Here is a 27,481-nt window from a genome sequence, read left to right on the forward strand (position 1 = left end):
CATGGCGACCGGGATTTGTCGAGCCCTGCTTTAGTGGATGAAGTATCTGGAGGGGGTTGAGGAGCACTGTGGCAGGCTGGATGGCACAGAGGGACACTATGGAGGGCTGAAGGTTCTGCAGCAAGCTGGGGGAGTTGTGAAAGGCTTGGCAGTACTGTGGAGGTGGAGGACTCTTATGCCTCGTACACACGACCAGTTCCCCCCCGCCGACAAGAAAACTACAATTTTTTTGATTGGTCGGGAAAACTGGTCGTGTGTATGCTCCATAGTAGTTTTCGCGACGAGTCTTTTTCTCGTTGCGAAAACTTGTGTATGCTTTTCCGAGGGGGGGGGGGGGGGAAACATGCATGCTCAAAATCAAGTATGAAATGGGAGCGCTCGTTCTGGTAAAAGTAGCGTTCGTAAAGGAGATCGCACATTCGTCGCACTGTAACGGACTGAAAAGCGAGAATAGTCCCTCACCAAACTTTTACTAACACGAGGATCAGCAAAAGCTGCCCAAAGGGTGGCGCCTTTATAGTGCCGTCGTACGTGTTGGGTTGAGCGTTTTTTTTGACTGAACGTGTGTATGCAAGGCAGGCTTGAGAGGAATCACGTTGGGTTTTGGCATGTCAGGAAAACTGGTCGTGTGTACAGGGCATAAGGGGGTCTGTGGGCACTGTGGGTCATTATGGGAGGTTAGGGTCATTATGGTAGCTGGGAGGCACTATAAAAGATTAAGAGATCTAAAAAGGTGGCTGGAGATCCAGCAGGAAGACAACGACCCGATGGCTGAGAATCACTGTTCTAGACCGGTGGTTGCCAACCTTTCGGACCACTAAACTCAGAATTCTGTGGACCACCAACATGAATTTTACATGGCACACACACACACACACACACACACTGCTCTCTGCCCCCTGGATCACACTGCTGCCTTATACATACACAATACATTGGCTCTCTGCCCCCCCTCTACATCACACTGCTGCCTTACACAGACTCATCAAATGATCTCACTTCTTTATCCAGCCATGTGCTCGAGTTCCGTGCTCCCTGCCAAAGTCTAATCAGCACTGCCATTGGAATTCCCTCCTGTTCTATGCACTACTCCTGGCACCTCCCTCTGAGTTCACAGGAGCTGGAACTACAGAGGAGGCATCGGGTATCAAGGCACGCTGACAGTATGGACTTCAAGCACACATTGAGAACACTGGCAAAATTGGGCAGTCTACATCCGCCACAATGTTGATTTTTCGACAGATCCCCTGGGGAACCACCAAAAATTTCTCATGGTCCAGGGACCACTAGTTGGCCAACGCTGTTCTAGAAAACCAAGTGTTTTCTGTATACTTAGGGCCAGATTCTCAGAAGAGTTACGACGGTGTATCTCAGGAAACACCGTTGTATCTCTGTTTTTTGACCCGCGTATCTATGCGTATGATTCCTAGAATCATTTTCGCATAGATACGGCCAAGATCCGACAGGTGTAAGTGACTTACACTGTCGGATCTTAAATGTAATTCGCCACTGGCGGCTAGGTGGCGTTTACATTCAGGTCTCATTTGACTATGCAAATGAGCCTGATACCCCGATTCCCGAACGAATTTGCGCTGCGTAGTCGTCGCTTACGTCGTTTCCGTAGGCGTAAGGTTACCCCTGCTATATGAGGGGTAACCTTACGCCATTCCGCCGTAGGCCATGTTAAGTATGGCGTCGGGTCCGCGTCTTTTCCCGTCGGGTACGTTGTTTTCCTAAGTCGTTCTTGAATACGACTTTACGTCAATGACGCACACGTCGGCGTCATTGACGTTTTCCGTCGTGAGCTGGAGCATGCGCACTGGGCTATTTTTCAGCCCGGCGCATGCGCAGTTCAATCGACGCGGGGGCGCGCTTAATTTAAATACAAGCCGCCCCCTTTGAATTACGCGGGGATACGCCTGGCCATTTACACTATGCCACCGCAAACTACGGAGCAAGTGCTTGAAGAATACGGCACTTGCTCCAGTAAGTTGCGGCGGCGTAATGTAAATGGCTTACGCTATGCCGCCGCAGAATCTACCAGAATCTGGCCCTAAGTCTCTTATCAATCTGCGATTTCAAACAAGCATGTAAAGAGTTAAGACACCCATTACAAATATATTACATAAAGTAGTATTTAGAACTTCAAATCAGATGCACACCCATTCCATTGTCCATGATAACAGATAAAACCATTATCCAGTGGAGCAGCGAAGCAAAAACAGTGCGTCAACGAGATACTTTACGAGCCAATGTAACAGAACACATTGTGTAACAGAGCACCTGAGTCAACAACACCTACTGCCCAACTTATTTACCGAGCAGTGTGCCAACTGAGACAAATATGTTCCCAAGCTGGTTGTAGCTTGTACATGAAAGAGGATGTGAAAACTAGTTGGATTCTAGTTGGATCTGTGTCACCAAGACAAATACCCCACAAAACCATACAATTCACACATACGAGTGGACTGATGACCTGAACTGGCACTGCCCTTTAGAGCGGGCACAATTCAGTGTATAAGTCATATTGCCCCTTGCTCACTGCTGAGAAGTGCATTCTTATTTAGACCACCACCTGAGCCAACAACATTGACTGCCCATCTTATTTACAGAGAAGAGTGCCAACTGAGACAAATAGGTTCCCAAGCTCGCCATAGATTGTACATACAAGAGGGTGTGAAAACTGTTTGAACTACTAGTTTGTAATCAAGACAAATACCCCATAAAACTAGGGCTGTTCCGATACCACTTTTTTAGGACTGAGTACAAGTACCGATACTTTTTTTCAAGTACTCGCCGATACCGAATACCGATACTTTTTTTAAATGTGTCCCCAAATGCAGCCATGTCCCCCCATATATGCAGCCATGTCCCCCCATATATGCCGCCATGTCCCCCCACAGATGCCGCCATGTCCCCCCACAGATGCCGCCATGTCCCCCCACAGATGCCGCCATGTCCCCCCACAGATGCCGCCATGTCCCCCCATAGAAGCAGCCATGTCCCCCCATATATGCAGCCATGTCCCCCCATATAAGCAGCCATGTCCCCCCATATAAGCAGCCATGTCCCCCCATATAAGCAGCCATGTCCCTCCATATAAGCAGCCATGTCCCCCCATATAAGCAGCCATGTCCCTCCATATAAGCAGCCATGTCCCTCCATATAAGCAGCCATGTCCCCCCATATAAGCAGCCATGTCCCCCCATATAAGCAGCCATGTCCCCCCATATAAGCAGCCATGTCCCCCCATATAAGCAGCCATGTCCCTCCATATAAGCAGCCATGTCCCCCCATATAAGCAGCCATGTCCCCCCCCATAAGCAGCCATGTCCCCCCACATAAGCAGCCATGTCCCCCCACATAAGCAGCCATGACCCCCCATATAAGCAGCCATGTCCCCCCATAAGCAGCCATGCCCCCCCCCCCTTACCTGCATGCTGCCGCGCCGCTAATACGAGCAGGGAACATTACGCTTTCATTTGAATAGCTGTAATGATTCGTGCCGCGCTGCGTATAGACACTCCCCCTTGCTCAGGATTGGACAGATCACCCGAGCAAGGGGGAGTGTCTATATGCGTCGCGGCGGGAACATTACAGCTATTCAAATGAAAGCTGTAATGTTCCCCGCTCGTATTAACCAGGCGGCCGGCGGGATGCGGTGTAGCGACAGCGGCGGGGGGTCTGAGTATTCTATTTAGGCATCGGCGGTATTTGCGGGAGTACGAGTACTCCCGCAAATACTCAGTATCGGTCCCAATACCGATACTAGTATCGGTATCGGGACAACCCTACATAAAACCATAAAGTTCTCACCAACAAGTTGGCTAATGACCTAAGCTAGCACCACACTTTATTGCTGGGACGACGTACTGTACAAGTCATGTTGACCCATGCCAACGTTGACAAGCACATTCTTATACAGACCAACACATGCCTATCGTATTTCTCGAGCAGAGTGCCAACTGAGACAAAGGTGTTCCCAAGCTGGTCATAACTTGTACAGACAAGAGGGTGTGAAAACTTGTTGAATTTCTAAATGGTCGCCAAGACAAATACCCCACAAAACCATATAGCTCTCACCAATGAGTTGGACAATGACCTGAGATAGCAAAAAAAATTTAGAGCTGGGACGACGCAGTGTAGAAGTCTTGTTTCCCATCGCTGTTAAGTGCCTTTTTATACCGACCACCACCTGAACCAAGAGATTTACTAAAACTGGAGAGTGCAAAATCTGGTGCAGCTTTGTATACAAACAAATTGGCTTCCAGGTTTTTTGTCAATAATTAAAGTGGATGTAAACCCACCCTCATCCTTTCCAAACCACTGCCATAGCAGTGATCTATAAGGATATACATCCCTCCTTCATGTATCCTTACCTGTCAAATGTTTCCCCTCCGTCTGTTATGAGACCCAAAAAAAAATGCAGATTCTGTGGGTGGGTCTGTTGTCTGGAGCTCATTGGGTGGAGTCGTGATGTCAGTAGACTCCCCACCCACCTCTACACTCCCCTTGTCAACATGCATTTTCTCCTGTGTATTTCTTACACTGAACTTCTGCTATGATCACCAACATCCCAGAAAAAGTCACCACATGATTTCAGCATGCCCAATCATGCCGAGGTGTGGAGCAGCCAATCCTGGGAGAGCTGGAGAAGAAAGGAGGAGGGGGATCTGAAGTACACAGAATACCTCTCAGGCTGGTGCATGAGATATGTAAATCACCTGCCACTTACAGCAAGGGGGAAAAACCGACTCCTATTTCTCTGTGTGTCCGTTTTACCTCACTGAAAAAAAAAATTAGGATTGCTCAGAGCTGGATTAACTCTTGGTGGCAAGACTGGGCACAGATGACATGAAATCCTATACAAGTTACAAGCCTAAATTTAAAATGTAAATAATTCGGGTTTACATCTACTTTAAACAAGTTGAAGTTAGAAGCTGAATGGCTAACATACACAGCTGCACCACGGAGACTCTTTACCACGTTATCAGCCGTGTCCAACCACGGCTGATCACGATGTAAACAGGAAGAGCCGTCGATGGCTCTTCCTCACTCGCGTCTGACAGACGCGAGTAGAGGAGAGCCGATCGGCGGCTCTCCTGACAGGGGGGGTTCGCGCTGATTGTTTATCAGCGCAGCCCCCCCTCGGATCGCCACATGGACCACCAGGGATGCCCACCAGGGAAGGGCAAAACAAACAAAAAAATGGGGAAAAAAAAAGTCCAAAAAATAAAAAATAAAGTCTGGAAAAAAAAAAAAAAATGGGAAAAAAAAAAAGATGCCAATCAGTGCCCACAAATGGGCACTGACTGGCAACAAGTAAATCAGTGCCGCCCCACAGTGTCCATCAGTGACGCCCCACAGTGTCCATCAGTGCCACCCCACAGTGTCCATCAGTGCCACCCCACAGTGCCCCCCCACAGTGCCCATCAGTGCCACCCCACAGTGCCCATCAGTGCCGCCCATGAGTGCCCATCAGTGCCGCCCATGAGTGCCCAGTGCCGCCTATGTGTGCCCATCAGTGCCGCCTATGTGTGCCCATCAGTGCCGCATACCAGCGCCGCCAATCAGTGCCACCTCATCTGTGCCTGTCAGTACTACCTTGTCGATGTCCATCAGTGCCATCTCATCTGTGCCCATCAGTGCCACCATATCAGTGCCCGTAATTAAAAGAGAAAACGTACTTATTTACAAAAAAAATTACAGAAAAAAATAAAAACGTAATTTTTTTCAAAATTTTCGGTCTTTTTTTAGTTGTTGCGCAAAAAAAAAAAAAAAAAAAAATCGCAGAGGTGATCAAATACCACCAAAAGAAAGCTCTATTTGTGGGTAAAAAAGGACGCCAATTTTGTTTGGGTACAGTGTAGCATGACCGCGCAATTGCCATTCAAATTGCGACAGTGCTGAAAGCTGAAAATTGGCTTGGGCGGGAAGGTGTATACGTGCCCTGTATGGAAGTGGTTAATATAGCTACAAACTCTCCGATGACCTGAGCTGGCACAACACTTTAGAGCTAAAACTATGCACAAATAGGTAGATTCAGGTAGATTTGCCTACACTTACGGTGGCGTAGCTTAGCGTGTTTAGGCTACGCCGCCGTAAGTTAGCTAGGCAAGTACATGATTCACAATGTACTTGCCTGCTAAGTTACGGCGGCGTAGCCTAAAGCGGGCGGGCGTAAGGGCGCCGAATTCAAATATGTGTTAGGGGGGCGTGTTTTATGTTAATAAGGCTTGACCTTACGTTTTGTTTTTACTGCGCATGCGCCTACATTTCCCAGTGTGCATTGCGGCTAAGTACGCCGCACGGGCCTATTGATTTCGACGTGGACGCAAACAACGTAAATCGCTATTCGCGGACGACTTACGCAAACGACGTAAAAATTTTGAATCTCGAAGCGGGAACGGCGGCCATACTTTAACATTACTATTCCATCTAATAGATGGAATAACTTTATGCCTGATAATGGCTTATGGAAACGGCGTAAATGTACTGCGGCGGCCGGGCGTACGTTTGTGAATCAGCGTATCTACCAATTTACATATTCTACGCCGACCGCAATGGAAGCGCCACCTAGCGGCCATCCGAAATATTGCAACCTAAGATAGGACGGCGCAAGCCGTCGTATCTTAGATATGTTTAAGCGTATCTCTGATTGAGCATACACTTAAACAAACGTCGGCGTAGATTCTGAGTTAGGTCGGCCAATCTACTGATAAGCCGGCCTAACTCTTACTGAATCTACCTAAATGTGTGTACAAGTAAGTCATACTGACCCGTGCCCATCGTTGGCAAAGGGTCTCTATATACATATCATGGAGGGGTCTGAAATTGTCATCGTAGGTGCATGTCCACTGTGAGAGACATAATCAAAAAAAAAAATTCCAGAAATCACAATTTATGATTTTTTAACTATGTATTTGTATGATACAGCTGCAAATAAGTATTTGAACACCTGTCTATCAGCTAGAATTCTGACCCTCAAAGACCTGTTAGTCTGCCTTTAAAATGTCCACCTCCACTCCATTTATTATCCTAAATTAGATGCACCTGTTTGAGGTCATTAGCTGCATAAAGACACCTGTCCACCCCATACAATCAGTAAGAATCCAACTACTAACATGGCCAAGACCAAAGAGCTGTCCAAAGACACCAGAGACAAAATTGTACACCTCTACAAGGCTGGAAAGGGCTACGGGGAAATTGCCAAGCAGCTTGGTGAAAAAAGGTCCACTGTTGGAGCAATCATTAGAAAATGGAAGAAGCTAAACATGACTGTCAATCTCCCTCAGACTGGGGCTCCATGCAAAATCTCACCTCGTGGGGTCTCAATGATCCTAAGAAAGGTGAGAAATCAGCCCAGGACTACACGGGAGGAGCTGGTCAATGACCTGAAAAGAGCTGGGACCACCGTTTCCAAGGTTACTGTTGGTAATACACTAAGACGTCATGGTTTGAAATCATGCATGGCACGGAAGGTTCCCCTGCTTAAACCAGCACATGTCAAGGCCCGTCTTAAGTTTGCCAATGACCATTTGGATGATCCAGAGGAGTCATGGGAGAAAGTCATGTGGTCAGATGAGACCAAAATAGAACTTTTTGGTCATAATTCCACTAACCGTGTTTGGAGGAAGAAGAATGATGAGTACCATCCCAAGAACACCATCCCTACTGTGAAGCATGGGGGTGGTAGCATCATGCTTTGGGGGTGTTTTTCTGCACATGGGACAGGGCGACTGCACTGTATTAAGGAGAGGATATATATACACACACACACACACACACACACACACACACACACGTACACACATGGGTTGGGGGCGGGTTTCATTTATATGAAGCCTGTCCCCGCACTGATTGAACTGCGCATGCTCCGTTTTGAAATTTCCCGCCGTGCTTTGCGCGAAATGACGTCGCAACAACGTCATTTTTTGAACTTAGACGTGAGTTACGTCCATCCCTATTCACGGACGACTTACGCAAAAAAAAAAATTCTAATTTCGAAGCGGGAACGACGGCCATACTTAACATGGCAAGTCTATCTATACGCCGCAAAATACCAGCTTGAACTATACGCCGGAAAAAGCCGACTACAGACGACGTTAGAAAATGCGACGGCCACGTGTACGTTCGTGGATCGTTGTAAATCGCTAATTTGCATATCCGACGCGGAAAAACGACGCAAACTCCACCCAGCGGGCGCCGAAGTATTGCATCCAAGATCCGAAGGCGTACGAAGCCGTACGGCTGTCGGATCTTACCCAGATGCCGTCATATCTTGGTTTGAGGATTCAAACTAAAGATACGACGCGGAAAATTTGAAAGTACGCCGGTGTATCAGTAGATACGCCGGCGTACTTCGTCTGTGGATCTGGCCCATTGTATTTATTGGCGTATAACACTCACTTTTTTACCCTGAAAATAGAGGGTAAGCTGTGCCTGCGTGTTATACGCAGGGGGCAATGGAGAGTTTTTTTCCTGAAACTTCCCTCTTAAAGTTAGGGTGCGTGTTATATGCCGATAAATACGGTATATAAAAAGTAAAATGAACTCAGGGTAAGGCTTAGGTATATAATACACACCGGTGGGAAGTTCTCCTTTATAAGATTTTCTCTCACTGCCTCTCTTTACAACTCCATTTGTTTTTATTGCCCAGTACTTTCTGTATTTGAGACAAACAATGGCCACCAAGACAAATAGAGGGGATGAGTCTCCTCAACAGGAGATGGAAACAGACAGCAATAAAATCCTGACAAAGGCCCCAACGCTTCATCACTTTATTCCCCAAAAAGTTTGGGCTTTACATGAGTATTAGGTTCAGCGTTTCTCTACACAAAGTGCCAGATTCAGGTACATTCGCAGCGGCGTAACGTATCGCATTTACGTTACACCGCCGCAAGTTTTACGGGCAAGTGCTTGATTCACAAAGCACTTGCCTGTAAAGTTGCGGTGGCGTAGCGTAAATCCCTCCGGCGCAAGCCCGCCTAATTCAAATGATCCGGGTAGGGGGCGTGGATCATTTAAATTAGGCGCGTTCCCGCACCGAACGTACTGCGCATGCTCCGTTTTGAAATTTCCCACCGTGCTTTGCGCGAAATGACGTCGCACCAGCGTCATTTTTTGAAAGTCGACGTGAGTTACGTCCTTTCCTATGCACGGACGACTTACGCAAAAAAATAAAAAAATAAATTCAGAATTCGACGCGGGAGCGACGGCCATACTTTAACATGGCAGCTCTATCTATATACCACGAAATAGCAGCTTTAACTATACGCCGGGAAAAGCCGACTAGCGACGACGTAAGAGAATGCGACAGCCGCGCGTACCTTCGTGAATCGCCGGAAAAAGCTAATTAGCATACCCGACGCGGAAAACTACGCAAACTCCACCCAGCGGGCGCCGAAGTATTACACCTACGATCCGAAGGCGTACGCCTGTCGGATCGAAGCCAAAAGCCGTCGTATCTTGGTTTGAGGATTCAAACTAAAGATACGACGCGGCAAATTTGAAAGTACGCCGGAGTATCAGTAGATACTCCAGCAGACTTGTACTGTGAATCTGGCCCAAAGTTCTCACAAGACAAAATACATCCTCAACTCTTATTTAACCACTTGCTTACTGGGCACTTAAACCAGGGCTCGACAAATCCCGGGGGGGCAAGTCGCCATGGCGACTACAAATAGGGTCCTGGCGACTTGGCTTGGAAGGGGGGCAAAAAAAAAAAAAAAAGTTTTATTTTGTGAGCTGGCGCCATCTGGTGGTGAGCCGTTGGTATTACAAATTATTACTCCAGATGTGTAAGCTGGCGCCATCTGGTGGTGGCCATTGGTATTACAAGTTAAGCATTACAAGTTAAACAGCAATTCTAATGTAATTTTTCACTATTTTCACTGCCATCTTCTTCCCTCTAATTAGAACCCCCAAACATTATATATATATTTTTTATCCTAACACCCTAGAGAATAAAATGGCGATCGTTGCAATACTTTCTGTCATGCCGTATTTGCGCAGCGGTCTTACAAGCGCACTTTTTGGGGAAAAAATTACACGTTTTTTAATTAAAAAATAAGACAACAGTAAAGTTATCGCCATGTTTTTTTTTTTTTAATTATGAAAGATAATGTTACGCCGAGTAAATTCATACCCAACATGTCACGCTTCAAAATTGCGTCCGCTCGTGGAATGCCGACAAACTTTTACCCTTTAAAATCTTCATAGGCGACGTTTAAAAAAAATCTACAGGTTGCATGTTTTGAGTTACAGAGGAGGTCTAGGGCTAGAATTATTGCTCTCGCTCTACCAATCGCGGCGATACCTCACAGTTGTGGTTTGAACACCGTTTTCATATGCGGGCGCTGCTCACGTATGTGTTCGCTTCTGCGCGCAAGCTCGTCGGGACGGGGCGCGTTTTCTGGCTCCTAACTTTTTTAGCTGGCTCCTAGATTCCAAGCAAATTTGTCAACCCCTGACTTAAACACCCTTCCTGCCCCCAGACCAATTTTGAGCGCTGATGCACTTTGAATGACAATTGCGCGGTCATACAACACTCTACCCAAATTACATTTTTATTGTTTCCCCACAAATAGAGATTTCTTTTGGTGGTATTTGGTCACCTCTGCGTTTTTTATTTTTGTTAAAAAATAAATAAAAGACCAATTTAAAAATATATATATTTATTTATAATATATCTCTCTCTCTCTAAAAATATATTTTGTTATAAAATTTTGCAAACAGGTTAATGTTTCTCCTTCATTGATGTACTCTGATGAGGCTGCACTGATGAGCACCGATAAGGCAGCAAGGGTGGGCACTGAGAAGTGGCACTAATAGGTGGCAGTGATGGGCACTGGTAGGTTACACCGATAGGCAGTACTGCTAGGTGGCACCGATTGGCACCACTAGTGGACATTGATAGGTGGCACTGGCAGGCAGTAATTGTGGGGACATGTGCCTCCTTCCTCTTACCGATGATTACTGACTTTTGTTTACATCACATGATCAGCTGTCATTGACTGACAGCTGACCTCTACCGCGCGCAAGATCAGCTGTCATTGACCGACAGCTGATCACGTGGTAAGGGACCGGCATCACAGCGCCCGCGAGAAAACGGGAGGGTGTCTATTGACAGAATCCCGGAAAGTCAGGTCCGCGTTGTAGCCGCCATTTGGCTATAGCACGGATGAGAAGTGGTTAAACCTGGTAGATAATCCCAGAGTCTGACTGCAGTTCTCATTTTTAAATTTGCATAGACTTAATCATCCTCAGCATAGCCCCCCCCCCGCCTGCTGCTTTGCATGACAAAAATATTTGCAGTACTAGTCATAAAATTACAAAATAAAATAAAAATAAATACATCCTTGTACACTGTCACCTGCCACCAATGATCACTGGAAAATTTCTCCCATACATTGATGTTTAGTGTAGACAAGTGATCAATCCACAAATGCTCACTTGATAAGGAACCACTGGCGAACGCTGAAGGTACCCTAATCTTCCACTAAACCCTGGTGAGAAAGGAGCAGGGGTCTCCAAACTTTCTAAACATAAACAAATGGCCAGTTTAATATCCGCCAGACTTTAGGAGGGCCGAACTGTGGTCATCGGGAGTAAAAAGTACCCTGGCATCACTGGGAGTAAACAATGCATTTTTGTTATTGGGGAGAAATAATGCCCTCTTGCTGGTGTCAGTGGGAGGAATAGTGCCCCTTCACTGGGGTCAGTGGAAGGAATAGTGCCACATTGTTGGTGTGAGTTTGAGGAATAGTGCCCCATTACTAGTGTCAATGGGATTAGTAGTACCCAATCATTGGTGTCAGAGGAAGGAATAGTGCACCATCATTGGTGTCAGTGGGAATAATACTGCCCCATTGTTGATGTCAGTTTGAGAAACAGAGCCCCATCATTTGTGTCAATGGGGGGGGATTAGTGCCCTATCATTGGGGTTAGTGGGATTAATAGGGATTAATAGTGCCCCATCGCTGGCGGCAATGGAAGAAATAATGCCCCATCATTGGTATCATAGGGAAGAATAGTATCTTGTATGATCGGAAGGAAAAGTTTCCCAAGGACCGGATAAAAGCACGCAAAGGGCCACATTCGGCCCCAGGGCCACAGTTTGGAGACCCCTGATTTAGAGAAGTCTTTTCTAAACGTTAACGTGGAAAAACCCTTGAATTTAATTTGAATATCTCAGGGAACCACTGCTAATATAAGAATAAGAATGTGTTTTTGAAATTCAGGGCTATTATATGTCATCCAAACCTATTTAGGAATAATAACGAAATAAAAACAAATATAAAAAATATGGCAAGCAAAAAAAAAAAGGAACCCAGACAGTGAAAATGCTAGTGGTCAGTGCAGTGCCCCCGTTCGTTGGAGGTGAGCGATGTGCCCCCTTATGGGAGTGGTCAATGAGATAGCCTGTTAGTCAGTGGGAGATGGACCCTATTAGAGATGTGGTGAATGGGAAGAAAGCTCCTTATATTGGTGGTTATTGAGAACAATGTTCCTTACAACATTGATCAACAAATTGTTAAAAAGCTAAGTGGTGTCAATGACTACAGAGTCAGAAATTTCTCCTCAACCAAGGAACACCAAGCACCCTTTTGAAGATACCCGAGGGTGGACTGTGGCCTGTAGGAGTAGAAAATGTTACTGGTGAAAAGAATAATGCCCAATGTCCGTGAGAAGAATATTATGCCATCTTTGATGTCAAGAGGAATCGTGCCTCATCACTGATGTCAGTGGAGGAATCGATTCTCATTGAGGGGTCAGTGGGAAAAACAATTGTTCCCCAAGGGCAGAATAAAGGGAAGCAAAGGGCCACATCTGGCCCCTGGGCTGCACTTTGGAGACCACTGATCTAGAGTGGCCTTTCTAACCTTTTAACTTCAGAAAAACCTCAAGAATGTTTTTTATATATTGGGGAACCCTTACTTCTATCAATTTATCAGGAGTCAACGGGTAAAATGCCCCTTGCCTTGGTGGTCAGTAGGAAGACTACAACGCTTACAGTGGTGATCAGAATGCCCCAAAAGGATTACTAATCTGAGAGCCAGAAATTAAGGAACCCCAAGGAACCTTTGAAGATACCCTAGCGATCTCTTCTTTGATTCAAACAGGTTTTAATTAACAAACAACACAACCAATTACAAGGCGATGACATTGAGGTAAGAATTGACATCAACATATTCTGTAACAATTTCCAAAAATCATAGGATAAAGTGTAGTAGATATTATTACATTAGTATTTACCTTGCCAATACAAACAGTGTAGTCCAGGGGGTCTCAAATTGGCGGCCCTTCAGCTGTTGCGAAACCACAAGTCCCATGAGGCATTACAAGCATTATTCGCAGAGGCATGATGGGACTTGTGGTTTCGCAACAGTTGGAGGGCCGCCAGTTTGAAACACCCTAGGGTTCTTTGGCAAAACACCCTAGGGTTCTTTGGCAAAACACCCTAGGGTTCTTTGGCAAAACACCCTAGGGTTCTTTGGCAAAACACCCTAGGGTTCTTTGGCAAAACACCCTAGGGTTCTTTGGCAAAACACCCTAGGGTTCTTTGGCAAAACACCCTAGGGTTCTTTGGCAAAACACCCTAGGGTTCTTTGGCAAAACACCCTAGGGTTCTTTGGAACCTTGGGTGAGGGCAGATTATATAGAGCAGACATTATAAAACCCTTTTTAAACCCCAGAGAGACCCCTAGAGAGACTTGCTACTAAAATCAATTTATCAGGAGTCGTTGCGTAAAATGCCCCTTGCATTAGTAGTCTTTACACCCTAAAGGGTAACTAATCTGAGAGTAAAACATTTTTCATTGCCCAATCAACATTTGAAAATACCCTAGGGCTTCACAGAGCTTTGGTTGAGAGAAGGTGATCTAAAGCAGCCTTTCCCAACCCTTTTTACCCCAGAGGAGTCCCTAAAATAAATTTTCGGTTTTCTGGAACCTGTGCTAAAACCAGTTCATGGAGCGCAGTAAGAAAAATGCAATCTTTACAGTTGTGGTCAGATGCCCAAAAGGGTTACAAATCTGCCCATTTCCCAAAGAACCCCTAAGAATTGTGAAGATATCCTAGGGTTCCATGGTACCCTGGGTAAGAAAGAATGATTTGAGCAGCCTTTCATAAATTCCATACCCTATTTGAACCCTGAAAATAAATTTTCACGTTGTAGAAAACCCTTACTAAAGCCAATTTATCAAGGGTCAGTAAGACAAATGCGTCTTGCATTGTTCAGTAGGAGGAATCCAACTCTTGCAGTGGTGATCACAATGCCCCAAAGGATTACTAATCTCACAGGCATAAACTGCGCAGTGTACAACCATTTAAGATACATTGGGTTTCACAGAACCCTGGGATTGAGGATCTAGAGCAGACTTCCCCAATTATTTTACCCAGAGAAAACTCCAAAACAATTTGCAGGCCTCCAGGAACCATAAGCAACCTCTGGCTTCGAGAGGATGATCTTCAACAGCTCTTCCAAACCTTTTTACCCCTGTGAAGTACGGGAATTTTATGATGTGAACTCCTGAGACCCGGTAAGTCATCTTCACTAAAAACTTAGAATAACCTGTTTGGGGTTTTAAATCAGACTTTACCAGATAGACCCCTAAAATAATTTGTCAGGTCTTGTGGAACCCTTGCCCATTTATCAGGTGTCAATGAGACAAAAGCACCAACAATAGTGGGTCACAAAAGGCCATCTAAAAAAAAGATCATAGGTATCAGACTCGGATTTTAGTTGGCACCAGGCACAGGGAGGTCAATCAGTCCCAATTCAAGGAACCCCAGTAACCTCTGGAGGAACTCTGGCTGAGAAAGGTTTATCTAGAGAAGCCCAAAAGGAAACGTAGAAATAATTTTCAGGTCCTTGGAAAGCAGAATACCCATTAACCTCTGGAGGAACTCCAAGATTCCAGGGAACACTGGCTTAGAAATGATGATCTAAAAAAAGCCTAACACCTAAAATATCATCTAGGTCTCTGGGAACCCCAAGCAACCTTTGGAGAAGCCCTGGTTTATAAAGGATAATCTAGAGAACCCCTTCTCAACCTTTTCACCCCAGAGGAAATCCTAACATAATTTATAGCTCTCCTGGAAACCCTTGACAACCTTTGGGGGAACTCTACTACTCCACAGAGCCCTAGCCGAGAAGGGATGGTCAAGAGAAGCCATTCTTAACCTTCTTAACCCAGAGAAACCCCTAAAATAATTTTCATGTCCGGGTAAACCTCAACAACATCCGAAGGAACCCTGGCTGAAAATGGATAATCTAGAGAAGACCGTCTCAATCATTTTACCCGCAGAGGAAACCCTAAAATAATTTCAGGGCTCCGAGAAGAGGAACACCCAGTAACCCCTGGAGAACTTCACGATTCCATGGAACCCTGGCTTTGCGAGGATGATCTAGAGCAGTGGTTCTCAACCCTCTAGTGCCGTGACCCCTTGATAAAATTTTCCAAGTTGTGGGGACCCCTAACAATAAAATTATTTTCGTAGCGTGGGTTGTCAGCACCCAAGGCAAGAAAAGTAATTTGCGCCCCTAACCCACGGACATTTTGCACTCCCTGAATCCCTTCCACTTGTACAGTATTAAAACCCCTATGGTACATTTTGGGATGTACTACTCTCTCTCTTTGTTCTCCTTTATTTCCCTTTTATCTCTCTTTATTCGAATTTCTTGTTCTTTTCCTCCCTTTTTCTTTCTTTCATCCCCCTCTTTTGCTCTATCTTCCATGTATTCTCTATTTTAATTGCTTCTCTTGCTCATTGGGGGGGGGGGGGGGGTGAGTGGCAGTGCTAGCAGGGAATTGGGATGAGTGGCAATGCTGGGGGGAGTTCTGATCAGTCAAAAAGGCTGGAAGAGCGTTGTGGGCTTCAGGAACAGCCCAGGATTCGGGGACCCCTGGCAAATTATTATTTGACCCCCGAGGGGGTCCCGACCCCCATGTTGAGAACCACTGATCTAGAGAAACCCTTTTTCCTCCTCAACATTTTCATCCCCAAAGGAAACCCTAAAATAATTTTGGGTCTCCGAGAAGAGGAACTCCCAGTAACCCCTGGAGAACTTCACGATTCCATGGAACCCTGGCTTTGCGAGGATGATCTAGAGAAACCCTTTTTCCTCCCCAACATTTTCATCCCCAAAGGAAACCCTAAAATAATTTTGGGTCTCCGAGAAGAGGAACTCCCAGTAACCTCTGGAGAACTTCACGATTCCATGGAACCCTGGCTTTGCGAGGATGATCTAGAGAAACCCTTTTTCCTCCCCAACATTTTCATCCCCAAAGGAAACCCTAAAATAATTTTGGGTCTCCGAGAAGAGGAACTCCCAGTAACCTCTGGAGAACTTCACGATTCCATGGAACCCTGGCTTTGCAAGGATGATCTAGAGCAGGGGTCTCCAAACTGTGGCCCGAGGGCCGGATGTGGCCCTTTTCTATCCTTTATCTGGCCCTTGGAGTACTATTCCTGACAATTATATAAGTCAATATTCCTCCTACTGACACCAACAATGGGGCACTATATCTTCCACTAATTCAGATGATGGGGTAATATCCTACTGACCACAAACCCTAAGACCATGTTTATTCTCACTGATGCTGGGCCCAAGACAAAATTCCACCGACCACAATCCGGCCCCCCTAAAGTCTAAAGGATAGTAAACTGGCCCTCTGTTTGAAAAGTTTGGAGACCCCTGATTTAGAGAACCCCCCCCCCCCAACATTTTCATCCCCAGAGGAAACCCTAAAATAATTTCAGGTCTCCGAGAAGAGGAATGCCCAGTAACCTCTGGAGAACTTCACGATTCCATGGAACCCTGGCTTTGCAAGGATGATCTAGAGAAACCCTTTTCAACCCCAGAGGAAACCCTAAAATAATTTCAGGTCTCCGAGAAGAGGAACACCAAGCAACCTCTGGAGAACTTCACAATTCCATGGAACCCTGGCTTTACAAGGATGATCTATCTAGAGAAAACCTTTTCAACCTTTTTACCCCCAGAGAGGAAACCCTAAAACAATGTTAAGGTCTCAGCCATTTTACCCAAAAGGAACACCTAAAACAATAATTGTCAGATCTCCTTGAACCCCAGTAACCTCTGGAGGAATTCTATGACTCCACAGAACCCTGGATGAGAAAGGTTGATCTAGAGAAGCCTTTCTCACCCCTGTAGACTACAGGAATTTCGTGTTGGGGTACTCCTGGGACCCCGGTAGGACATATTCACTAATAACCTGGACTTAGAATGACCCTTTTGGGGTGTTAAATAGCAGATTATCAGTTGGCACAACGAACTACATCTGGTAGATGACTTTTCTGAGGAGCAGCAGACAATCAGAGGTATTTCCTGGGGTCAGACCCATAGGTAGAGGGAATTGTGGTACCCAACGAGGGGCACCTACCACCCTGGGCTGTGTGCTGATGGCACCAGTGTGATCTGGGGTGTTGGTGCCCATGATGAATGAAGTGCCACCGTGAATTGTAGGGTGAGGCAGAGAAGCAAAGAAGGGGGTGTAAGCAGAGGGACCCTGGCACCGCAGGAGGAGGAGGGTGGTACTTACAGCCAGAAGGCACACCGCCCGGGTGCCGCAGCCGTTCCTCCGCCGGGTATCACCCATGGCTAGGCTGTCAGGGGGTCCGGGAGCTGGCTCATGCCCTGGGCGCCTCTCATCAGCAGAAGCCCCGCTGGCACACAGGGGGCCGGAGCCTCGGCAGGGCGGGCTGGGTGCGGGGAGGGACTCCGGGCTGTGTCTGGAAGGAGCTCGGGCTACCGGCCATCGCTGAGCCGAAACACACACCACTACCGTCCACCGGCTCACTCTGCGGATGGAGGATGAGATGACACTGACAGGGAGCCCGGAGGGGAGGGGCCAGGGACGGAGGAGCCGCCCACTCAGCCTAAACACCACACGCAAGGCAACGCCCACCACGTGACGTCGCGGCCAGGGAGAGCGAGCGCGCCCGGGACCGTAATCCCTGTCATCACCGCTAGAGGGGGGACAACCGATCTGCGTGTGCGATCGGCACCGACAACTGATAAGTTTATTACGTGTGTGTGTGTGCGACAACTGATCAGTTTGTCACCTGTGTGTGTGCGCGATCGACACCGACAATCGATCAGTTTGTCACTTGTGAAATCTATGTGTGTGTGATGGGCTGCATGAAAGTGGCCATGTGTGGAATGGTCGGTGCAGTGTTGTGACTGGTGTTATTTTGTACGGAATGTGTCATAGAAGAACAGAATAGAGAGATCGATTGATTTACTGGAGATAACATCGTACAGATAGAGATCTAAGGCTGGCCATACACACTATTCGATTTTCTGCAGATTTGTGTCTTCAGATTTACCAATGCCATATTCTATGAGGTTTCAGTTTGTATGCCACCACGCAGGCCCTTGTACTATATGGTTTTGGTAAATCTGGAGCCAAATTCGCCAGAAAATCGAATAGTGTGTATGAGGTCTAAGGCCCCTTTCACACGGACAAACTGTTTTTTTCGGCGGACCTAAATGTACGCTCCATACAACTCTATGGAGCGCCGGATGTCAGGGGTGACCGCTGACATCCGATCCGCTAAAATCAGAGTGACGTATGGCGATACGTCGCCATCCGTCCTGGCGGATCGGGTGAGATCTGATGAAAACGGACATGCTGTCTGTTTTTCGTCCGATCTCTCCATAGATAAGCAGCGGCGATCGACAAATCCCTCCTCGCTCAACAAGCCCCTCCCCGCTCAGTGAGCAGAGAGAGAGACCTGTCACCCGCCGGCTCAGCGCAGATCAACGGACAGATCTCCCGCTGAGCTGACCAATACGCACAGTACACACACAGTCAGAAAATCGAATTAAGCCCCGGACCAATATGCTGCTAAATGCCCAGAGGCGTTTTTTACAATTCGGCACTGCGTCGCTTTAACTGACAATTGCGCGGTCGTGCGACGTGGCTCCCAAACAAAATTGGCGTCCTTTTCTTCCCACAAATAGAGCTTTCTTTTGATGGTATTTGATTGCCTCTGCGATTTTTATTTTTTGCGCTATAAACAAAAATAGAGTGACATTTTTTAGAAAAAAAAATCAATGGGCCAGATTCACAGACAAATAGGTTGCGCAGCGGCGGCGTAACGTATCCCATTTACGTTACACCGCTGCAAGTTTACAGCGTAAGTGCCTAATTCACAAAGCACTTACCTGTAAACTTGCGGTGGCGTAGCGTAAATCCGCTCGGCGCAAGCCCGCCTAATTCAAATGGGGCGGGCACCATTTAAATTTGGCGCGTTCCCGCGCCGAACGTACTGCGCATGCTCCATCCGTCAAATTACCCGACGTGCATTGCGCTAAATGACGTCGCAAGGACGTCATTGGTTTCGACATTAACGTAAATGGCGTCCAGCGCCATTCACGGACGACTTACGCAAACGACTTGATTTTTCAAAATTCGACGCGGGAACGACGGCCATACTTAACATTGGCTAGTCCACCTAGAGGGCAGCCTTAGTTTTACGCGGCGTATCTAGACGGAAACGACGTAAAGTTAGAGCGACGGGTAAAGCGTACGTTCGTGAATCGCCGTAACTAGTCATTTGCATATTCTACGCCGACCGCTATGGAATCGCCACCTAGCGGCCGGCCTAGAATTGCATCCTAAGATCCGACGGTGTAAGTCAATTACACCTGTCGGATCTTAAGGCTATCTATGCGTAACCTGATTCATAGGCGCATTGATACGACAAACGTATCTCAGAGATACGACGGCGTATCAGGAGATACGCCGTCGTATCTCTTTTGTGAATCTGGCCCAATATTTTTTACTTTTTGTTATAAGAAAAATCGAATAAACGAAATTTTAGTCAAACATTTAGGCCAAAATGTATTCAGCCACACGTCTTTAGTAAAAAAAAAAATCGCAATAAAAAAAAAAAAATTGCTACCTAGCGGCAACAGTGACACTAATACAGCGATCAGAAAAATGATCGCTTAGTGACACTGGCAATAGGGGGTGAAAGGGTTAACTAGGGCGGTGATCAAGGGGTTAAAGGCTTTATTAGGGGGGCTACCCTGGACCTAATACTAACTGCCTGTCACAGCAACTGTCACACTGACACTAAATGCAGTGATCAGTAAATATATGATCACTGCAATCAGTGACAGTGTTAGGTTTTTTAAAAATAAAGTGCTTGTATTGCGAAATGCTCGTTAACCGCGTTACTCGCAATCCGAGGTTCCACTATATACATGGAGGGAGAAATAGAGAGCGATGGATTTGATTAGGGTTGTCCCGATACCACTTTTTTAGGACTGAGTACAAGTACCGATACTTTTTTTCAAGTACTCGCCGATACCGAATACCGATACTTTTTTTTAAATGTGTCCCCAAATGCAGCCATGTTTCCCTTACAGATGCAGCCATGTCTCCCCCACAGATGCAGCCATGTCTCCCACATATGCAGCCATGTCCCCCCCATATATGCAGCCATGTCCCCCCATATCCAGCCATGTCCCCCCATATGCAGCCATGTCCCCCCCATATGCAGCAATGTCCCCCCCATATGCAGCCATGTCCCCCCCCATATCCAGCCATGTCCCCCCCATATGCAGCCATGTCCCCCCCATATCCAGCCATGTCCCCCCCATATGCAGACATGTCCCCCCCATATATGCAGCCATGTCCCCCCCATATATGCAGCCATGTCCCCTTTACATACATGCTGCTGTGCCGTGCCGTGCCGCGCCGCTTGGTTAATACGGGCGGGGAACATTACAGTTTTTTATTTGAATAGCTGTAGTCTTTCGCGCCGCAATGCGTATAGACACTCCCCCTTGCTCGGGATTGGACAGTTCACCCGAGCAAGGGGGAGTGTCTATACGCGGCGCGGCGGGAAACACTACAGCTATTCAAATGAAAGCTGTAATGTTCCCCGCCCGTATTACCCAACCGGCAGCGGGGATGCGGCGCGCGGGGGGGGGGGGGGGGGAGTATTCTATTTAGGTATCGAGGTATTTGCGGGAGTACAAGTACTCCCGCAAATACTCAGAATCGGTCCCGATACCGATACTAGTATCGGTATCGGGACAACCCTAGATTTGATAATAGAAAGATTTTAGCAAAGAAAAGGTATTACAACCCATGGATATGGAGTGCTGCACACCCCTGATAGTACTTGAAAAAAGTGGAAATTACCCCTAGGGGCTTTGTGTTGCAGCAAAGAAATATGAAGAGAAATGCCAATGGTAAAAAAGTATAATTTATTAAATAGAATATTCATAAAAGGCCCCAAAAAAGGAAAGGGGACTCAGGATATGAGCTTAACAATGGATTATAAATATAATCAAAAGCCAAAACAAATCATGCCATGATAACAATTACAAGTAAAACAGTACTGTGGACATGTGAACACCATGGGCAAAAAAGCTCCTACGCGTTTCGACCTTAATAGTGATGGTCTTCTTCAGGGAGCAATGCATTTTTGCACAGCCATAGATTCTATAAAGAAAACACATACCAATAAATACATAAATAATAATACATGAGTAAGGAGGACACGTCCTCCCAGACCTATGGACAGAAGTCCGGGTGTCAGTAGTCCCACTGCATGACTGTAAAAGGTAGTGTAGAAAGTGATGTCTACCACTTACCCAGACACATGTTTGGTAATAGAAAGATATCCATACAATTAGATATATGAATCTGCAGTCCTGTTTTTATTGATGATATATAAAGTTCTCTGCTCTTCACCCTCCTCGCTCATTGGAGCGCTGAGCTGTGGAGGGATGGGAGGTGGCTGGCTCAGGCTCTTAGTGGCTCGCTGAGAGGCTGAGACGGGTGTCAGTCCAGGCACCTGGCGGATCCAGACTTTGTCGGGATGATGTGGTGCCTGGACTAAAATCCGTGACGTCAGCAGACAACGGACTTCAGTCCCCGCTCTGCAGAAAACGGGTCACAGGAGTGCAAAACGAATTGCACTCCTGTGATCCATAGGAGAAGTACAGGTGATCTTTGGCTGTACTTCTCCTTTAAGGCCGCCTTCACATAGGTGTGCTGCATTTTGGACGCAGCGTGATTGTATGCACGGATTACACGTTGTATGCACATTCCCATCAAATTATATAAGAACGTACGTTTTCTGAAAGCGCATCAAAGTTGCAGCATGCAGGACGAGCTTTTATGAAAACGCACGTTCAAAGTCAATGGGAGCGTGCCTAAAAACATGTGTAAAACACGCATAGAATCGTGATGCGGCCAAAATGCTGCACACCTATGTGAACCAATCCTAAGGGCTCCTTCATACGGGTGGCAATAAAAGCAGGCGGTTAAAGGGGAGTTCCACCCACAATTTCACTTTTTAAATATAAATACCCCTGTAATACACAAGCTTAATGTAGTCTAGTAAAGTTAGTCTGTAAACTAAGGTCCGTTTTGTTAGGTTGTTACAGCATTTAGTTAGTTTATAATCTAGAAATAGACCGTGGCCATCTTAAGTGTGGGCATCATGAAGCCAGACTGTATGACTTCCTGGATTTCAGCCTTGCAGATCTCGCACATGCTCAGTGCTGCACAAGCGATGTAATAGGTTTCAGTCAGGTTTATTTGCAAGGACTACTGGGATACATGATGCCTATCCCAGAAACTAGGGTTGTCCCGATACCACTTTTTTAGGACCGAGTACAAGTACCGATACTTTTTTTCATGTAGTCGCCGATACCGAATACCGATACTTTTTTTAAATGTCATGTGACAGTTTTCAAACCACAATACAGACTAAGGATATTTTCTTTAGAATTATGAAGAACTCTAATTTAAGACATTATAAAAGAATAAAAATTAGTAAAAATGAATAAAAATGTTTTATTTGCTTGTCACGCAGTAGTAAAAAACTCAAAGAATTTTCATAGAACATGTTGATAAATACAAAAAAAGTATTCTATTTAGGTATCGGGAGCATTTGCGCGAGTACGAGTACTCCCGCAAATACTCGGTATCGGTCCCGATACCGATACTAGTATCGGTATCTGGACAACCCTACCAGAAACCCTTGCGAATAGCCTTGTGACTTAATAGCCTAGGCTAATAAGGAGGAGGAAGTAATGAAGGACTACAAAATAAAGGTATTTACAAGCAACAAAATAAATAAAAATTGTCCATTCTGAACACTATGAGATTAGGGCATGCAGCACAGACAAACATAAAAAAATGGGTGGAACTCCACTTTAAGCCGCGGTTTTATCACTCCCCAACTACCTACTGCTCACGGCATGTCACATTCAGGGTGCCTCTAAATGCATCAAAAACACGCCAGGGTGCCTCTAAAGGCATCAAAAACACGCCAGGGTGCCTCAAAATGCATCAAAAACACGCCAGGGTGCCTCAAAATGCATCAAAAACACCAGGGTGCCTCAAAATGCATCAAAAATACGCCAGGGTGCCTCAAAAACACGCCAGGCTGCCTCTAAATGCATCAAAAACACACCAGGGTGCCTCTAAATGCATCAAAAACACACCAGGCTGCCTCTAAATGCATCAAAAACACACCAGGGTGCCTCTAAATGCATCAAAAACACACCAGGGTGCCTCTAAAGCAGGGGTCTCCAAACATTCTAAACAAAGGGCCGGTTTATTGTCCTTCAGACTCTTGGAGGGCCGGAATTTGGCCAGCGGGAGTGACAATTTTCCTGGCATCAGTGGAAGTAAAAATCCGGTATTAGGGGGAGGAATAGTGCCCTATTAGTGGTGTTAGTGGGAGAAATGGTGCTCCATTGTCGGTGTCAGATGGCAGAATAGTGTCTCATATCATTAGGAGGGATAGTGCTCCAAGGGCCAGATAAAGGCAAGCAAAGGGCCGCATCCGGCCCTCGGGCCGCAGTTTGGAGACCACTGCTCTAAAGGCATCAAAAACACACCAGGGTGCCTCAAAATGCATCAACAACACGCCAGGGTGCCTCAAAAACACGCCAGGCTGCCTCCAAATGCATCAAAAACACACCAGGGTGCCTCAAAAACACGCCAGAGTGCCTCTAAATGCATCAAAAACACACCAGGGTGCCTCTAAATGCATCAAAAACATGCCAGGGTGCATCTAAATGCATCAAAAACACACCAAGGTGCCTCAAAAACACACCAGGGTGCCTCTAAATGCATCAAAAACACACCAGGGTGCCTCTAAATGCATCAAAAACACACCACGGTGCCTCAAAAACACACCAGGGTGCCTCTAAATGCATCAACAACACGCCAGGGTGCCTCTAAAACAGTGGTTCTCAACTTGGGGGTCAAATGAGGATTTGCCAGGGGTCCCCAAAACCTGGGCTGTTCCTGAAGCCTGTGACCGCCCACTCAGCCTCTTCACAGCTGCCCATTCAGTTCACGGCATAGCTGGGAGGCAGGGACTAGAGGTCAGCTGACTGGTGAGGAATGTGAAGTGGGAGGGGCTGGAGGAGACCCTATTTGCTGATTTCAGCATAGGTGTCACTGCTACGAGAAACCACAAAGTTGGAGACACAGAGAGTAACACTACCTGTGATTAGAGTTGCCTTTAAAAGTCCCCACTACAGTTCTCAGATCAGCAGATGGCCTTGATCAAGAGCACCCAAGTTGGCTGATCCCAACTCCCCACCAGCACTGCCACTCATCCCAACCCCCGCCAGCACTGCCACTGAATCCCAACCCCCGCCAGCACTGCCACTGAATCCCAACTCCCCGCCAGGGAGTAAGAGAAGGAATAAAAATAGAAAATACATGGAAGGGAGAGGAAAAGAGGGGGAGGAACAAAGAAATAGGAAGAGAAAGAATAAGAGAACAAGAAAGACGTCTAGAGAGGGATGGGGATAACAAACAAGAAATTAGGATAGAGAGATAAAAGGGAAAGAAAGGAGAACAAACAGAAAGAGTGGTACATTCTAAAATGTACTATAAGGGGTTCCAATATTGTACGAGTGGAAGGGACTCAGGGAGCGCTAAATGTCCGTGGGTTAGGGGTGAAAATTACTTGTCTTACCTTGGGTGCCGACAACCCAAGATAGGAAAATAATTTTACCGTTAGGGGTCCCCACAACTTGGGAAATTTTATCAAGGAGTCACGGCATTAGACAGGTTGAGAACCACTGCTCTAAAGGCATCAAAAACATGCCAGGGTGCCTCTAAATGCACCAAAAACACACCAGGGTGCCTCTAAATGCATCAAAAACCCGCCAGGGTGCCTCTAAATGCATCAAAAACACCAGGGTGCCTCTAAATGCATCAAAAACATGCCAGGGTGCCTCTAAAGTCATTAAAAACACATTAGAGTGCCTCAAAAACACGCCAGAGTGCCTCTAAATGCATCAAAACCACACCAGGGTGCCTCTAAATGATTCAAAAACACACCACGGTGCCTCAAAAACACACCAGGGTGCCTCTAAATGCATCAAAAACACGCCAGGGTGCCTCTAAAGGCATCAAAAACACGCCAGGGTGCCTCAAAAACTCGCCAGGGTGCCTCTAAATGCATCAAAAACTTGCCAGGGTGCCTCTAAATGCATCAAAAACACGGCAGGGTGCCACTAAAGGCATCAAAAACATGTCAGGGTGCCTCCTAAAGGCATCAAAAACACACCAGGGTGCCTCAAAAACACGCCAGGGTGCCTCTAAATGCATTAAAAACACACCAGGGTGCCTCTAAATGCATCAAAAACATGCCAGGGTGCCCTTAAAAACACGCCAGGGTGCCTCTAAATGCATCAAAAACACCCCAGGGTGCCACTAAAGGCATCAAAAACACACCAGGGTGCCTCTAAATGCATCAAAAACCCGCCAGGGTGCCTCTAAATGCATCAAAAACACCAGGGTGCCTCTAAATGCATCAAAAACACGCCAGGGTGCCTCTAAAGCCATTAAAAACACACTAGGGTGCCTCAAAAACACGCCAGAGTGCCTCTAAATGCATCAAAACCACACCAGGGTGCCTCTAAATGCTTCAAAAACACACCACGGTGCCTCAAAAACACACCAGGGTGCCTCTAAATGCATCAAAAACACGCCAGTGTGCCTCTAAAGGCATCAAAAACACGCCAGGGTGCCTCAAAAACTCGCCAGGGTGCCTCTAAATGCATCAAAAACACACCAGGGTGCCTCTAAATGCATCAAAAACACGCCAGTGTGCCTCTAAAGGCATCAAAAACACGCCAGGGTGCCTCAAAAACTCGCCAGGGTGCCTCTAAATGCATCAAAAACACACCAGGGTGCCTCTAAATGCATCAAAAACACGCCAGGGTGCCACTAAAGGCATCAAAAACACACCGGGGTGCCTCAAAAACACGTCAGGGTGCCTCTAAATGCATTAAAAACACACCAGGGTGCCTCTAAATGCATCAAAAACATGCCAGGGTGCCCTTAAAAACACGCCAGGGTGCCTCTAAATGCATCAAAAACACCCCAGGGTGCCTCTAAATGCATCAAAAACACGCCAGGGTGCCACTAAAGGCATCAAAAACATGCCAGGGTGCCTCTAAAGGCATCAAAAACACACCATAGTGCCTCAAAAACATGCCAGGGTGCCTCTAAATGCATCAAAAACACACCAGGGTGCCTCTAAATGCATCGAAAACACGCCAGGGTGCCTCAAAAATACACCAGAGTGCCTCTAAATGCATCAAAAACACACCAGGGTAGCTCAAAAACATGCCAGGGTGCCTCTAAATGCATCAAAAACACGCCAGGGTGCTGCAAAAACACACCAGGGTGCCTCTAAATGCATCAAAAACACGCCAGGGTGCCTCAAAAACATACCAGGGTGCCTCTAAATGCATCAAAAACATGACAGAGTGCCTCTAAATGGATTAAAAACACGCCAGGGTGCCTCTAAATGCATCAAAAACACACCAGGGTGCCTCTAAATGCCTCAAAAACATGCAAGGTGCCTCTAAATGCATCAAAAACACGCCAGGGTGCTTCTAAATGCATTAAAAACATGCCAGAGTGCCTCAAAAACACGACAGGGTGCCTCTAAATGCATCAAAAACATGCATGGGTGCCTCTAAATGCATCAAAAACTCGCCAGGGTGCCTCTAAATGCATCAAAAACACGCCAGAGTGCCTCTAAATGCATCAAAAACACACCAGGGTGCATCAAAAACATGCCAGAGTGCCTCTAAATGCATTAAAAACACACCAGGGTGCCTCTAAATGCATCAAAAACATGCCAGGGTGCCTCTAAATGCTTCAAAAACACACCACGGTGCCTCAAAAACACACCAGGGTGCCTCTAAATGCATCAAAAACACGCCAGTGTGCCTCTAAAGGCATCAAAAACACGCCAGGGTGCCTCAAAAACTCGCCAGGGTGCCTCTAAATGCATCAAAAACACACCAGGGTGCCTCTAAATGCATCAAAAACACGCCAGTGTGCCTCTAAAGGCATCAAAAACACGCCAGGGTGCCTCAAAAACTCGCCAGGGTGCCTCTAAATGCATCAAAAACACACCAGGGTGCCTCTAAATGCATCAA

The 27,481-nt window shown here is 46.5% G+C and overlaps 2 protein-coding genes across 2 annotated transcripts in view; one reads left to right on the forward strand and one right to left on the reverse strand.

Moving 5' to 3' along the window:
• Positions 1–17,877, reverse strand: part of TNFRSF21 (TNF receptor superfamily member 21) — a 180,374-nt gene extending 162,497 nt beyond the window's left edge. Inside the window, exon 1 of the mRNA XM_040348476.1 lies at positions 17,568–17,877. Coding sequence (XP_040204410.1) covers positions 17,568–17,624 — 57 coding nt within the window. The 5' untranslated portion in view covers positions 17,625–17,877. The remainder of the gene's footprint in view (positions 1–17,567) is intronic.
• A 104-nt stretch (positions 17,878–17,981) lies between these two features.
• LOC120936258 (protein kinase C theta type-like) overlaps positions 17,982–27,481 on the forward strand; it is a 187,328-nt gene continuing 177,828 nt past the window's right edge. Inside the window, exon 1 of the mRNA XM_040348477.1 lies at positions 17,982–18,055. The gene's annotated coding sequence lies outside the window, so the exon portion shown is untranslated. The remainder of the gene's footprint in view (positions 18,056–27,481) is intronic.

This window comes from Rana temporaria, chromosome 4 (genome assembly GCF_905171775.1).
Source record: "Rana temporaria chromosome 4, aRanTem1.1, whole genome shotgun sequence".
Taxonomy (NCBI): Eukaryota; Metazoa; Chordata; class Amphibia; order Anura; family Ranidae; genus Rana; species Rana temporaria.